Below are 16,061 nucleotides of genomic sequence, written 5' to 3'. Positions count from 1 at the left end.
TGTCTGTAGCTTTTGAGGATCTTTTGGTCTACTTCACTTTGTCAGGTAGGTCCTGTTTAAGTGATTTCTAGATTGGGAACAGGTGTGCAGTAATCAGGCCTGGGTGTGGCTACAGAAATTGAACTCAGGTGTGATCAACCACAGTTATGTTTTAACAGGAGCTGGGGGGCAAACACTTTTTCACACAGAGCCATGTAGCTTTGGATTTTTTTCTTCCTCATTAATAAAACCCTTCATTTAAAAACTGCATTTTGTGTTTACTTGTGTTATCTTTGACTAATGTATAAATTTGTTTGATGTTCTGAAACATTTAAGTGCGGAAAACATGCAAAAAAGTAAGAAATCAGAAAGGGGGCAAACACTTTTTCACACCACTGTATATTAACTTCAACTAGGACGGCATCTATTGTAATCCTCACATGGAGTAAAAAACAGCGTAGCAGTGCATCGTTCCTGTGGGCTACGGCAACACTAAACATTGCTCTTGCCTGAGAAGGACTAAATGCACAAACATGAACAAACATGTCATCTCTTTCTGTGAAGTAAAACAACAGTGTTCTTAATTGTGCTGACCAATAGTACCAGAGTGGACTGGGACATTTGAGTCCCCCTCTGTCATAAGGTAAGTACAATAGTGACAGTCGTGTCCGGGGATGTCTGTTATTCCACAAAAATCTAACAAACAATCTTTTAAGTTGAGTGAACAGGTTACTTGGAGGAGGAAGTGGAAGATTCTGAAACAAATACAATAGTTTGGGCAGTATATTCATTTTAAGGACATTTATTTTTCCTATTAGTGACATTGGTATGTGTGTCCACCTGTCCAGTAACTTTGAGATTTCTTGCAGTAATGGTTCATAATTACTGGCTACAATATATTTAAGTTGTGGGACAATTTCAATGCCTAGATATGTAAAGCAATCCACAATTTTAAATTGAGTGGCTATTTTAGGAGGACTTTTACTTCCTAATTGATTTAAGAACATTATTGATGATTTTGATTTGTTTAATTTATATCCTGAGATTTTTCCAAATACATCAATGAGTTCTAATAATTCAGGAATGGATTTTTCCATCTTTTTAAGAAATATTATTACATCATCTGCAAATAGAGCCAGACGGTGTTCCTGTTGTCCAATTGATATGCCTGTTATGTTTTGGTGTGTTCTTACCGCTATTGCCAGTGGTTCTATAGCCATAATGAACAGCAGAGGGGATAGGGGATCTCCCTGTCTATATCCTCTTTGTATCTTAATGGTTTTGGATATGTTACGATTGGTCATGATTTCAGCATATGGTTCTGTATAAAGTAGTTTTATCCATTTATTAAAGTTTTCTCCAAAGCCAAAACATGTGAGGATTTCAAATAAATAGAGCCATTCCACTTGCTTTTTCAGCATCTAATGACAGTAATGCTGTATCTGCTGCTCCCTTTTCCTCAAATAATATATTTAGAATTCCCCTAACATTATGGAAGCCTTGCCTACTTTGTACAAAGCCATTTTGATCTTTGTCAATAATATTCGGAATTATTTTCTCAAGTCTCCTGGCTATTATTTTACTCAAAATTTTTAAATCCACATTTAAAAGGCTGATTGGCCTGAAGTTTTCACATTTGTTATTCGGTTTGCCCGGTTTTGGCAGCAAAGTGATTAGTGCTCCCCTTAAAGATGTTGGAAGGATTCCATTGTGAAAAGATTCCTTAAAGCCTCAGTGTGTAAAAATGGTGAGTAACAGTGACATCAGTGGTCAAATTCTAGATTGCAGGGCTCACTCGCGCTCACTTGCTCGCCCCTCCCGTCGGGTAAGTGACGGTGGCCTCGTAGGATAAAAAGCCTTGCGCAGACAGCAGAGATCCATCCACGAGTTTTTCAGAAGTAGGCCTATCTAGCGACGAGGTGAATATTTATTTAGGAATCTAAACCATGTCACGATGTTGTAGCGACCCTGCAGTAAATGTTCTGTTATAATGTCAATGTTCTGTGAGTTAATGGCATGTTTGGGATTGAATGAGTATAGATAGGGGGGCAGGGTGCGAGTGTGATGGGAATGAGAGCTGTGTGAGTGCGCGTGCTGGTGTGTGTATGAGCGAGCTGGAGGAGAGAGCAGCAGTGCACAGTTGGAGTTACAGCTAAGTTCTTGTTTGTTGGTTGTTTTGGCGTAGTTACGGCCAACAGTAACCTGTACTGTTCAGTAATAAACTGTGGTTTGCCGAATAACTGCGTCATCCTTTCCACACGTCCTGGCAGACGCTACAATATGTTATAGCTTACCAGTGACATATAGGTTATCTGTGAGATATATGTTAGGGAGTGTTTTATTTCTAACTGTTTTGGTAACACGAGCAAACATTAGCACAGTAATGCTAGCATGTTGACGCAGGTTGACGCAGAAGCGCCCCGGATTGATCTTCACCTTCTCCAGTGACGGCAAGTTCTAGGTAAACGCGAAGGGCGTATATCCCTTTCTGCCACTGTATCAAATATGGCGACACAAGAGGACAGCCTCCAGCAGACCGCGCCCTGCCTGTGTATATATAGAGAAATCATTCTAAGCCTATGAGAAAGCTTCCATTTGTATGTGAATTGCATTACACTTTAGTAAATATATATTTATCAAAGCAATAGTTGATATTTGCTAATAAACAACCATGTAAATTACACATTGTAACTTTAAACATTTCTAATAATGGTGGCATCAGTCTATGCTTGAACATTTTATAAACTTCACAAACCCACTATTTTTAAACATCCCATGGAGAGAGACTCTCACTGCAGCCTGTTTTGTTTTGCTCTGAAAATAAATACTACTTGTCTAATCTAAAAGACGTACACTTTGAACACAACACGTTAGCATTAATTTGTGTTGTTTTTTTTAAATCCCTTGCAATTGATCCATGTGTTGTAATAAAGCGCCATTATTTCCTCTTACTTGTCCAGATGCTTTAACTGCGTTAAGGGCTTCTCCTGGTCCATCAGTGTAGATCTGGCTGAGAATCGGCAGCAGGAACGCTGCAGTCTTCCCAGAACCTAAAGACACAAAATCAACCTCATCCATCTCCACGTGCCTTCAGTAGAGACATCATTTCATAGCATTATCCCAACAATCTAACTCCAATATAATACTTTTCAAGAGATGTGTGTGTGTGTGTCCTACCTGTCTGTGCGCAGGCCATGAGGTCTCGCTTAGCCTTGACAATTGGAATGGCATATTTCTGGACAGGGGTCGGTCTGGTGTAGCGACTCAGAGCGATGTTACCCATGACGATCTCACCCATGTCCACATCTTGGAACTACACAGCACACACACAGTCAAAGACATTTATAAAAAGAGCAGTGGAGAGCTGATATATAATGTAATATTGCTGGATGTTGAGTTAACAAGAGCAGCGTACACTCTCGATGTGGTGAGGGCAGTTCTGTCCTGTGGCTTCAACAGGAATGTCATCGTATTTCTCAAAGTTGATCCCAGTGTTACTGCCAGAGAACAACTCACTACGGAGGAACAGAACAGAAGAAAACACATGACATTTCACAAAGATTTACAATATATGCAGCTGTTAAAAAACATGTCTTTGAATACATTTTTCTTTGGTACTATTGTCGTTATCTTAAAACAATGTCGCTCACTGCTGTTGGATTACTCAGCAGATTTTTTAACACTGATTATTTTCACTTTCAGTGAATCCACCAATTCTTTTCTTACCGTTACCGGGGTTGTGTGTTGTGCCATTTTTACGAGAGAACATGAGAAAACAGTTGTTCATCAGCTAACTGATGAATATTTTTGTGATTCTGGTTATTCTGACTTGACTTTCAGAGCCAGATGGACTGATGCTTTCATACTGGCATACTGTTGACATCTGCCTATGAGTACAATAAATTTCAAGGATGAAGTGACAATTTTCTAGCTGTTTCAGGAATCCAGCTTGTCATCATGTGTTATTCTATGACCAAATAAAACCCAAACAATAAGTCATAAATAGTGCAATGTTGATTTTACAATCTATGTGTTCAATCATGACGCGTGCCTCCAGTATAAATCCGATTATTTTACCACCTTCCTGAACAGTTTCCCTGATATTTCCTGTTGTGAAAATAAAAGCACAGACTCACTGTTCAAGGCGTTCGTTACGTGGCGTTGGTTTGGACCAATCTCCGTCATCTCTGGACTCCTCCACCCAGCGGCTGTTTCCTCCTCCTCCTCCGCCACCAAACCCACCATGCTCAAACCTGGGAACACAAGGACGATGATGCAACATGGATGATGCTACGATCTTTTCCAACTCTACATTAGACAAGTAGCAGTCTTATTTCATACTATGTATTTTAAATCTTTTGGACAGCCACTTGGCCACACACTGCAGTCCTTGTTGCGTCTTGCTCCCTCTGTTGGCCAGGGGCAGGCAACAGCCATTAGTCAACCGTGACATACATAAAGTCACGCCACCCGCTTTTTACGTAACAACAAAAATTCTCACCAGGACAGTGTAACACACACAAAGGATCACAAGAGGTAGAAAAGAAAAAAGACAAAAAAAACTGTGACAGCAGCTTATCAGTCTGTCTGTGTCTTACCTCCCTCTGTTAGCGTTGCCTCTGTCGTTGAAGAACGCTGACTTCCCTCGGTTGTTGCCAAAACTGCCATAGGCATCTTTGGCAGTGTTCCAGCCGCCTGCATCTGGCACAATGAACATAAAATTATTTGAAGGAACTTTAATACAGTATTATTAGTACTTCATAGTATGTATTAGTACTACTTATTCATCAGTGTGTGAAGAAAACTTCAGCTGGTCTGACCATCATGAAGATATACGCACAAACAGGGTGCAACATATAAAGCAGAGTATTTTTTCTCCTTGAAAGACAACACAGGATGTTTACCCCCAAGGGTCACACAAGTTTGCATTCCCTTACAATAGTCTCACTGCAGTGAAAAAGGTGAAAACGTCAGCAGTTGATCACAAACTTTCCATTTAAGATTGAAAAACGTAAGAAGTTAACATTATATATAGGTCTACTCTACGCACAGGTTGCAGGTAAAAAGAGGGGACAGTCTTGACTCCTTTTGGCTCTAATCACGGCACATCTTAAGATACAAGTAAAGCCTGGTTCACACTACACAACATTTTTGTCTGTTCCAACAGTCACTATGTCACATTACGCAATTAAATCGCACCATGACTTGGCCGACAGACATGACACTTTCTGTCCGTCTCCATTATAAAGAAATAAAGTTCTCTGCTAGCCTGATGCTAATGGCAGTAATCATCGGGTTGATAAAGTGCCTCTGCTGTTTCACGCCATAATCTTCCCTTTTTACTCTGTCATGATAATATCCCTCGAGGAAATATCAAAAACCCTGGGATGCTGTTGTCATACAGTTAACTACGGCAGCAGATCGCACTGTGTTTCTATTGATCAAAGTGATGGTTGTGACGGGAGAAGTCGTGAACAACAAAAAGAAAATCAAACATGCCAGACTTTCTGTTGGAACGTCATGAGGTCGTCCCAGACGTGGCATCGGTTGTCGTCTACTATGACACACCACACGAGATAAAAGGATGGATTATCGCATACGACACTCACTGTCATTCATGATCCATGGCGACCCCGTACAATGCTGCATCGGGCTGATATCGTGTAGTGTGTACCCGGCTTAAGATTATGATATCCATCTAAGATAATAACTCCTCTCGATATTGCCCACCACTAATTATGGGGGAAGCCAACATTTTGCAAATATTAAAGGGGTGGGGAAAAAGTTGATACAACATAGTATCGCGTTATTTTTGTGTGGCAATAATGAATCGTCACACAGTGCCAAGTATAAATTATTAATGTTAAAAATGCAAATTAACCTTTAGGTAGCCTACTAGAATCATATAATCAATTGCTTTTCCAGTCCACTAGATAGACTTTGCTGCAAAAAAAAAAAAAAAAATGGCTCAAGTGAGATGAACAGACTGAAAACTTTATCTTATTCGATAAAACAGATGTTGGCAGAGTTTTCCTTTGGGGACATAATTTACAGTTGAAAAAAGGTAATATATCACATTATATTTTATTGCGATATTGAATTGTGACTGACGTTTCGTGATAATATTGTATTGTGGATTTTCTGGTGATTCCCACCCCTACAAAATATAAGCAATATAATATAAATAAAACAGCAAAAAATAAATAAAGATCTCCCGTTGACCTTTGAGGGGCTCCGTACATGTTACATGCAGAGCAGATCTTACACTTTATAAGAAAGATGGTTTTAAGTGTCATGCAGTAAACTCAAACCCCACCTTTATTTTCGTAGCCACCAAAGGCCATTTGCTGTGCTGGGTTGATGGGGTTGAAAGCTCCGCCCCTGTTGCCACGGTAACCTCCTCCGACGCCACCTCTGCCGCGCTCCATGCGAGGCGGGCCGCGGGTGAACGTGTTGCCGCCAGCCATGCGGTTGTCATGGTAGCCATTGACAAAGTTGTTGCGCCCCCCGTCCCAACCATCTGAAGATGGAAAGGACAATGATTAAACATTTAAAATTAAATTTAAGTGATCCGAGTTTTCAAAAACACCACATGTGCAGGAATACTACTCATCACTGCTGACATTACTGTATCAATTCTTATTGTAGATCGATAAGTGATCACCTCACTGAGAGGAGGCAACAAACTGGAAAACATACTGATGAGTGATGTTATCTAATCAGTACAGAATGAACAGCAGTGCATGGCAGCAAACTGCAAAGCAGAGTTTATTAGAAGTTGAGAGATGAACTTACAGTTAGCTGCGGGCGCTATGGTGTAGCCACCCTGTCGACCGGCAGCAAAGGCATTTCCTGCTGGACAGGAAGACAGTGTTTCAGTCATGGTTTTAATCAGTAACAAATGCACTTAATAAAGGTACCCTGTGGAGTTTTTGACCCCTGGTAGCATTAGAGAGCAATGTCTTTACAAGTGGGTCTCCATTTTGTTTCTATCGTGCATGCATACTTAGACACACAAGCATGCGGCGACTTGATTCACATATGTCCACCAATTTCACACTATTTCACTGATCAACAGTTGACGCAAGTAATGTAATGTGCAAAGGTATGTAGTGATGCACCAGCAAAGGCACAGAGGAAGATGAAGGCTAACATGGATGTAAATAATACTAAATATTCAGAGCAAATCAGCTGTGCGCTTGCTTTATGAGGAGGGAAGTACACTCAAGGATTCACACAAAGTGTTGTGGTGAGTGACACTAAATGTAAACATGACGTAACGCCTTTTGTTTGTTTACAAGAAAACTCCACAGGACAGCTTTAACTTGATGCTACACACCATTTTTGGAAGCGTCTTTGTTCCGTAAATGTGGAGGAATGTATCGCCCTGCAGACAGAGAGAGACAGTGTCCAATATCATTTGATGAATTATTAGACTTTAAGGACTTGATTTTAAGTTGTTGAAAATTTCTGAAGCACCCCCAACATTCATTGATCTATGGTGCACATCTAAAGCTAAAAAACATGGAAATCCAATAGATATTTCCAAAATTTGTCTTGTGTCAATGACACATTTAAACTGTACTAAATTGGAATTATCAGTGAATAAATTAGCTTTAAATTTAAAGGAGTTTTAAATGGTAGTACTCCTCAATAACGAGAAATATCCCCTTAGTTGCTTTCCTGCCCCTCCCAATTTATTCTCTGTGGAGTACTTCCTTGTTTATATAACCATAGTTTATAATGTGTGGAGGTAAAATGTTCAGGTTTGTGAGTGTGTATGCACAGTTTAAACAAAGGCTGCTTACGGTTGGTACCTCCACCTTGTCCGTCTGCCGCACTCAAGTCTAGGACAGCGAGCTGGAGAGACAGACGCAAATTATCAGAAAAACAGCACAACAACAACTCAGGTATTTCCAGCAGACAAAATATATCTAGCCTTGTTCTACATGTTTGAGTCTAGAGAATACTTCTTCAGCAGGTTTTTTGCAGCAGGTGACACCAAAAGCTGCTGCCTACTAAAACGCTTTGCTTTTAAACACTAGAGTCACTAAACTGTCCAGATTTAAAGGTCCCATATTATGCTAATTTTCCGGTTCATAGCTATATTTGGGGTTTCTCCTAGAACATGTTTACATGCTTCAATTTACAAAAACCACTTAATTTTCCTCATAATGTCTGCCTGAATTTACCTGTATGAAATGTTCTGTCTGAAAGCTCTGTTTTAGCATCTGTCTAAAACAGAAAAAGCCCAAACGACTGAATTTTTTTAATGGAAATATGTGGAAAATTTTTGAAAACAACTAAAATATAGGTAAGATTCTTCGCCTGGTTGTATTTTTCTCCCAATACCATAGATAGGCAAACATGGTGTGATAGCAATCAATTTTTATACCACCGTACACCGCTGCAACCCTTAACGGCACTATAGCAACAATCTGTACTTTTATATTGTACAGTTGTGACATCACAACGTCACGGAAGTCCTGACAGCTCATTTAAAGGCACAGTTTCTGAATACGGACTGAGTGCAATCCTCTGTGGTTTGGATTTTTTATATAGCACCTATACCTGATGTAAAATAAAAGGTATTTAAATCTGACTTTAACAACATGGGACCTTTAAGGGAAGAGGACACTGAGATAATCTGTTTTTTTTATATCAGCACCAGACCACTCTGCACACTACTTTGAGAAATATTTTAACCGTAAGGTGCAGGAATCCCATTATGGTGATGTCAGCAAACTGCACACAGCTGGTCTGAGACACTCATCAACAACAGAGGAAATCAAAGTGATGAGAGGCAGGAGATTTGTTGCTGGTGCCTCCATCTTTCTCTGAGCAGAGACTCAAACTGCTGTCACAGAAACAACTTTAGATTTTATGATTTTATTTAAAGAAACTGAATTTCGATTAAGAATGGGATGCTCTACTTTACTGCAGCAATATTTAATAAACTAAGCTCATAAGAGGGACTGATATCTGCATTTAAAAAATTCCCAGTAGAGTATGTTTTCCATCCCAGCTGAAAAAAATGAGGTAAAATTTTTGTTATGTTGTGCATCCAACGCTCCAGTAGACATGATGCCAATACAAGCTTTCCAAAATATCAACCGAGAACATACAGTACTTTTCTGTTGCCATCCAACTGTCTGACCAGTCAGACACAGCTCGACTACGTTGCTAGTGACGCAGAAGAAATGAGCATTTCTTTAAGCGGGACGCAGTTTAGAGAAACTGTGCAATACTGCGTATGAGCAGAAAGCCCGTGGGCTAAGCTGCCAAACGCCGCATTGTTTGTGTGTCAGCCCCGCTAGCTCCATCTCTGCATACCTCCATTTTATTATTGTATCAAGCTGCAAGACAAACGCAGTGAAGATAATAGTTGATGGGTGCGTTTCATATGTGCACACGGAAAAACCGACGGAACCACTCAGGCGCAATTGGTCATTCGGCTGCCGCATTTTAAGCTAACAATCACATTTAACAGCTTTCTTATATTACTACCAGAGGACGTAATGGTGTAGCACACATATCTTTACGTAAACAGTTGAAATGCGGAGAGAACAACGATGTTTTCCACATCGTTTGGTTCGTTACCCGCTCCGCAGCCTCTCGTGGTCACGCGGGTGTACAATTGAAGCGCACCCAACGCTAGCTAGCACGATAGCATCTCGTTAGCGGTGTTTTCAGGCTAGCCGGTAAGCTAACATTTATCCCTGGCGTTATAACACTTTTTACCAACTGACGCTGCAACACACATCAAACTGAGGCGGCTTACCTGCTGCTCTAGACCGTGGACATTTTCGACGGCCACATGACTCATAACTATAGAATATGGAGGAAAAATGTTGTCGCTGAAAAAAGGACCTCTTTGTTTGCCGGGTTTGATGTAATGTTATTTCTCCTTTGCCCCTATCTTGTTTCTGTGGTTCCGAAGGATGACAGTTATTTCATTGGTTTAACAGTTACACGTAACTTTGTAAAATGCTAGTCTTGAATTTTGCGTGATGATAAATTCCTGTATTTCGCTGCAAGGATGGTACTTCATGCAAACTCAGCTGATGTCGGTTTGCTCCTGAGCTTGAAGCTGAGATGAAGCCGTCATGCACTGGTTAAGCGAGCCTGAATGCAACACACAAAAACATCCGGTAGTGTCAAAATAAAAGTCTATAAATATGAGTCAACGTAACATTTGCTATATTTGAGCAAATATAACTTAATCTGCATGATAGAATTAATAATTAATTAATTATTTAAAAAATAAAATAAAAATAGAAAATATATAATAAACATTTTAATTATTAAATAGTATTAAATGTCAGTTATTGAATTAATCAATGAATATCAATCTATATTTAATGAAAATACATTTTTCATTTGTCTGCAAAAGTATGCTGGTTTTGTTGAAATATATATAAATATATGTGTGTGTGTGTGTGTGTGTGTGTGTGTGTGTGTAATTTGTTTAATTTAATTTCTATTTATACACTTATTTCATTTTATGTCTGTTTTAATACCATCGTGTTGTTGTTGATGAGGGGAAGTGTGGCTGTTTTTTTTTTTTAGATAGATAGATAGATAGATAGATAGATAGATAGATAGATATGTATCCTTTGTATTTATACTGTGTAACATGCCTGTGCAATTTCCTACTGTGCAATCTTACCACTTGCTGTATCTTTACAGTAAATATACTGCCCACCATGTGTGTATTTCAGTTATCCTTTTTTTTTTTTTTTGCATTTTTGAGGATTATTTCCCATATGTAGAGACCAAAAAAAGGTAAAGAGAAAATCAAAATACATACATAAAACACACACACAAAAAAAACATATACAATATCAGGAAATAAGCTACAATTACTTAATGATAGTAAATTTAAAAAGAAAAAAAAACGTATACATTGTTTCATAAATTGTAGTTAATCATGTAGTATCAATCATGGACATACAGTATTTTTTACTAGTATATTTTTACTTTATCATATCTCTTATCTTATCTGATCTTGTCAATTGCAATGTAAAATTTATTTCCCTTACTTCCGGAACGCCTCAGGCAGCTTGACCGACGCATCTAAAATGTTATTAATCCAAAAACCGCGAGACTTGTCACAGCTTGTCGCGATACAGCCACTGAACACAATGTGGTGTAGGTTGCCCGTTGTCTTCTAACCATCAGCACTTGCCTTTGAAAAGGATGCGAAATTAATGTAATTGCCTTTTTAATAAACAAATATATGGGAATTCCTATGCCGGCATACACTTTACAAAATTGTTCATGTATAAATAGCTTTGAGAAAAAGTTTGTGAAAATGATGTGATGCCTGCAGTGAACAGTCTCTCAGCCCCCATTGGTGACCACTAAGAATTAAACAACAGTGACAAAGGTAATTGGAAAAGCCGCATTAACATAAAGGTGAACGAATGTAAATGGGAGACATCCAAAATCAATGTTTCAGAGGATTTATGGATCTGTTTGGATATTCCAGAAGGTGGTGAGGATGAGCTGAACAAACACATGGCTACTTGATGTCAGGCTGACCCTCTATGTGACAAAAGCATTGAAACCTGTCAAAGTGAAGTCCCATGCAGCACAGTCAGTGCTTTCAGAGCTGAGAGGACATCATAATTCACCTCTGGCTGAAAAGCAGGTTTGTGAGTGAGTTTCCAAATAAAGGTTAAAAAGTGGGCATGTGTATAAAATAGGCAAATGATTTGTCTCATAACGGCATGGAACGATCACTGAATAGGCCTACTGGGCAAAGTGTATGGGGGCCCCTGGCCTTCACCTTCAAAATGTCATTCAAATTAAAACATATTGACCAGGAAGTGATCCAAAATGACCTCAAAGAGATGCAAAGGAACTGCAAAGAAACACAAAGTAACTACAATACGACAAAGAGAGACAAAACGTCCAAAAAAGGGACTTAATTACCTCAAAGAAATACTTAGAGCGTGTGTCCACATGGTGTTTTTCTTCGGCAGAATAGATAGCAGGGTGCTGGGGACTGTTTCTTCCCAGAAAAAGCGCTTCCAGCACTTCTTAAATGACGCACTGCACATAGGCAATGTGGACACAGGCCCTAAATTACCTCAAAAAGACAAAATACACCTACAAAGAGATACAGAACTACAAAAAGATGCATTACAATGACAAACAGATGCAAAACAACAACACAAAACAAGACTAAACAACTACATTGCTCAAAAAAATGAAGGGAACACCTAAATCACTCATCCCAGATCTCGATGAATGAAATATTCCAGATGAAAATCTTTATTGATGACATAGTGTAATTTGTTGAGAACAAAATAATGTAAGAACAATCCATGGAAACCAAAATCATTAACTCATTTAGGACTGAATTCAGAATCATACCCAAAATCAAAGTGGAAAAATCAGATCACAGGCTGATCCAACTTCTGTGAATTTCCTCAGGACAACTCATAATGTGGCTCAGTAGTGTGTATGGCCTCCATGTGCCTGTATACATTCCCTACAACATCTGGGCATGCTCCTGATGAGACGACGGATGGTCTCCTGGGGGATCTCCTCCCAGACCTGGATCAGGGCATCAGTCAGCTCCTGGACAGTCTGTGGTGCCATGTGGCGGCGGTGGATGCTACGATACATGATGTCCCAAAGGTGCTCGATTGGATTCAGGTCTGGGGAACGGGCGGGCCAGTCAATAGCATCAATGCCTTCGTCATCCAGGAACTGCTGACACAATCCAGCCACATGAGGCCGGGCATTGTCCTGCACCAGGAGGAACCCAGGGTCCACTGCACCAGGAGGAACCCAGGGCCCACTGCACCAGCATATGGGCTGACAGTGGGTCTGAGGATCTCATCCCAGTACCTAACAGCAGTCAGGGTACCCCTGGCAAGCACATGGAGGTCTGTGTGATCCTCCCCCCTTAGGATACACAGGCAGCACAATGTTCTCCATGGCGTCTCCAGACTCTGTCACGTCTGTCACATGTGCTCAGTGTGAACCTGCTCTCATCTGTGAAGAGAACAGGGTGCCAGTGACAGACCTGCCAATTTTGGTGTTCTCTGGCGAATGCCAATTGCAAAACTAGCTAAGAGTCGGCCAGAAAGGACACAGAGAGGGAAATGGTCTGTGGCCACCACCTGCAAAACCATTCCTAAACAGGGGTTGTCTGGTAATTGCCTCTCCTTTCCACCTGTTGTCTGTCCAATTTGCACAACAGCAGGTGAAATTGATTCACAATCAGTATTGGTTCCTAACTGGACAGGTTGATACCCCAGGAGTTTGATTAACTTTGAGTTACACTGTGATGATTATGTGTTCCCTTTATTTTTTTTTAGCAGTATATGAAGTGTGTGTCTTGCTGCTGTGAGGTGGGGGGCCTTTTCAATATCTGTGCCCATTATCTGTTAATCCGCCCCTGCGTTAGGGCGAATTTGGCTAACTGAACATGGGCTGCAAATGTAACATGTGGATGGGGCATGAATGAATTACATCGCAAAGATATTGTTTTCCAGTATTTATTCACTCCTGGCACATTAATTGCTTTGTGGACACCCATGTCTGCACTTCTGCTGCCACAGGAATGAAAAACGGCACTGTGTGGGGCAGACAGAAGCAGTTACGGAAATCCAGGAGGTACAGAAGAGTGAAAGGCTTGAAACATCCACTATACATCTGCGAGCATACATTTATATTTTCCCCTCACTGGCTTTGATATTCTTAGGATTTTGCAACAAGCTGGGTTTTGCCACTGATGCTTTACCTGCAGTTTTGCTTTGCCAGCATCACTGTTTAGTTTGTTTAGCCTTTGATTTGTACCTGAAGTTGCTGTTCGTTTGTGGTTCTGGTTGGTGTGCATGCTGGTTGCCTCAGACATTTAAAATAACCACTTGTATTATCAGACATTTTATTCTGAAAGTTGTACTTAATTTCTCAAGAAAAGACAGTTGCTTCCTGGTTGGATGTGTCCTTACTGACACATGGTGGTGGTAATTCAGTGCACCATAACCCTTTTTTTTGCTTGCCTATTTGTATGTGTTTTGCTGCTGACTCCATTGAGTGTGTCATATTTTTACAGCATGTAAACGGCTATCTACAGCTCAGTACAGTGCAGTTTATGAATGAGAACTTCCTGTTCATGGCAGGATGGATCTCAGGACCGTCTGTGGCTGTGCTTTGGAGAAATGCTTCCCACTTGTGGTGGAACTGGATAATGACAGTTTCCACTCTGTTTCCACTCTGTTGCTTTGCCTTTGCAGTTTGTGTTTTATATTTCCATTCATTTACTACACAAAAATGTGAGACACAAGTTGTTTCTGCAGTCACACTTGTTTTTAAAAACATTTAACACTTTCAATTTTGAAGGATCAGTGATGTGAACAGGCTTTCTGGCGGAAGGGGAAGCAGGGGTATAGAAGCAAGTAAGAGACTTAAGTATTTTGATTTTGGCAGCCACTGAATGATATAGAAATTTAAACACCACTGAATTTATAGTATTGAAATATTTATGTATCTGAATGTATTTGTACTGAATTCAACTCTTTGAAATTAAAATATGAAATTTCTTGATTTGCACTTTCACCAGCTGACACTAAATATATATTTTTTCAATGTTTACAGATCGAGATCCAAAAATTAAAGTTTAAAAAAAAAGAAAAAAGATACAGGCTGCTCAAATTTGATTGGTTAAAGTCAGATCTAAAAATTCAAGTTCAAAAACATCAACAGCAACGTCCAAGCTACCCATGACAGGATCTGCAAACCAGCCAGTCGAATTTTTCTTTTTTTTTTTTCAATGACAGGACAGTTTGAGGGGTGAAGGGGGAAGAAGAGAGAGGAGATGACATGCTGCAGGGAGCAATGGGCTGGAATTTTGTACATGGGGCGCCTGCCCTGCCTACTGAAATACTGGGCACCCTAGATCAGGCTTTAAAAAAAATGCTATCAATTTTCATAGTGGCTGTTAAATTTCAGTATTAAGTATTCATCCATCCATCCATTTTCACCTGCTTATCCGGGGCCAGGTCGCGGGGGCAGCAGGCCAAGCAAAGCACCCCAGACATCCCTCTCCCTAGCAACACTTTCCAGCTCCTCCTGGGGGACCCCAAGGTGTTCCCAGGCCAGATGAGATACGTAATCCCTCCAGTGTGTTCTAGGTCTGCCCCAGGGCCTCCTACTATTGGGACATATTCAGTGGCTGTTAAAATTCAAATATTTATGCCTTTTATTTGTTTCCACACGGGGGGGCCTCTGCTGCCAGCAGAATGAGGGTTCATTTTTGAATGGTTGACATCATATTCTTTTACATTTCATAGACCAAAGATAATTAGTTGAGGACTACCAGATATGAAAAGACACAGATTAAATGGCAGAGATTACATGAATTACTTCTAATCTGGACACATTTTCAGAGTACATGGTCAATTTTAACTCAAGTGGAAGTCATGCTGGCGTTTATTCCCCATTATGTGCATACATGGTGGTTTTTCTGACACACTTCTACATTTCACACTCTGACTCACACAGTTTTCCGAGATGCAGAGCAACACATGCAACATTTGTTTCTCCTATGTCAACAGTTGGTTTGGCATATTGGTTGGAGGTGGTGGTGCACCAAAACTAAACACTCTATGAATTCTGAGCACGCTGTAGGTTTTCAACTGTGACCCATAAACATATACACCACACACACACGTTTTCTGTTAGTTCCCACTGGGGAACCAATTTTGTACTCTCCCTCCCTCTCTCACACATACACACACACACACACACACACACACACAGAGGAAGTGTGGTGCTGTTAAAGTGCAAGTTCATAGACAGCTCACTCATATGAACACACTGACCTGAAACATCTGAGGTCACAAGAAAAGCTGTTACAAACTTTCCATAAACCATCTGTGCCTACATTCTGTACAGGTATAGTCTGACATCATTATTTCTTAAAGTTTATGAACTTCACATTGAAAACCAAGATAATATTGAGTAGTATGGTCAGAATACAGAAACTTAATCAAAGGGGAGCTTTTTGGATCCATCAACTGGATGCTTTAAAGCATCCTGGTCTCAATGAGGATATAGACTTT

The 16,061-nt window shown here is 40.1% G+C and overlaps 1 protein-coding gene across 10 annotated transcripts in view; it reads right to left on the bottom strand.

Annotated features, from left to right (window-relative positions):
• LOC126402057 (ATP-dependent RNA helicase DDX3X-like) overlaps positions 1-10,095 on the bottom strand; it is a 27,646-nt gene extending 17,551 nt beyond the window's left edge. For 4 of the 10 annotated variants that reach the window (XM_050063745.1, XM_050063748.1, XM_050063752.1 and 1 more), the window contains exons 1-10: positions 9,761-10,095; positions 7,788-7,839; positions 7,319-7,366; positions 6,775-6,834; positions 6,296-6,499; positions 4,578-4,680; positions 4,116-4,232; positions 3,395-3,494; positions 3,157-3,292; positions 2,932-3,029 (exon numbers count right to left, since the gene is read on the bottom strand). In XM_050063745.1, the coding sequence (XP_049919702.1) occupies positions 2,932-3,029; positions 3,157-3,292; positions 3,395-3,494; positions 4,116-4,232; positions 4,578-4,680; positions 6,296-6,499; positions 6,775-6,834; positions 7,319-7,366; positions 7,788-7,839; positions 9,761-9,805 (963 nt within the window). In that variant the 5' untranslated portion in view covers positions 9,806-10,095. The remainder of the gene's footprint in view (positions 1-2,931; positions 3,030-3,156; positions 3,293-3,394; positions 3,495-4,115; positions 4,233-4,577; positions 4,681-6,295; positions 6,500-6,774; positions 6,835-7,318; positions 7,367-7,787; positions 7,840-9,760) is intronic. The other 6 variants (XM_050063747.1, XM_050063750.1, XM_050063753.1 and 3 more) reach the window with 4 other exon arrangements.
• Positions 10,096-16,061: the final 5,966 nt, after the last annotated feature.

The sequence above is a fragment of the Epinephelus moara genome, chromosome 15 (genome assembly GCF_006386435.1).
Source record: "Epinephelus moara isolate mb chromosome 15, YSFRI_EMoa_1.0, whole genome shotgun sequence".
Lineage (NCBI taxonomy): Eukaryota > Metazoa > Chordata > Actinopteri > Perciformes > Serranidae > Epinephelus > Epinephelus moara.
Note: the sequence above shows the minus strand (reverse complement) of the source record. Positions and strands in the feature narration are given on the sequence as shown.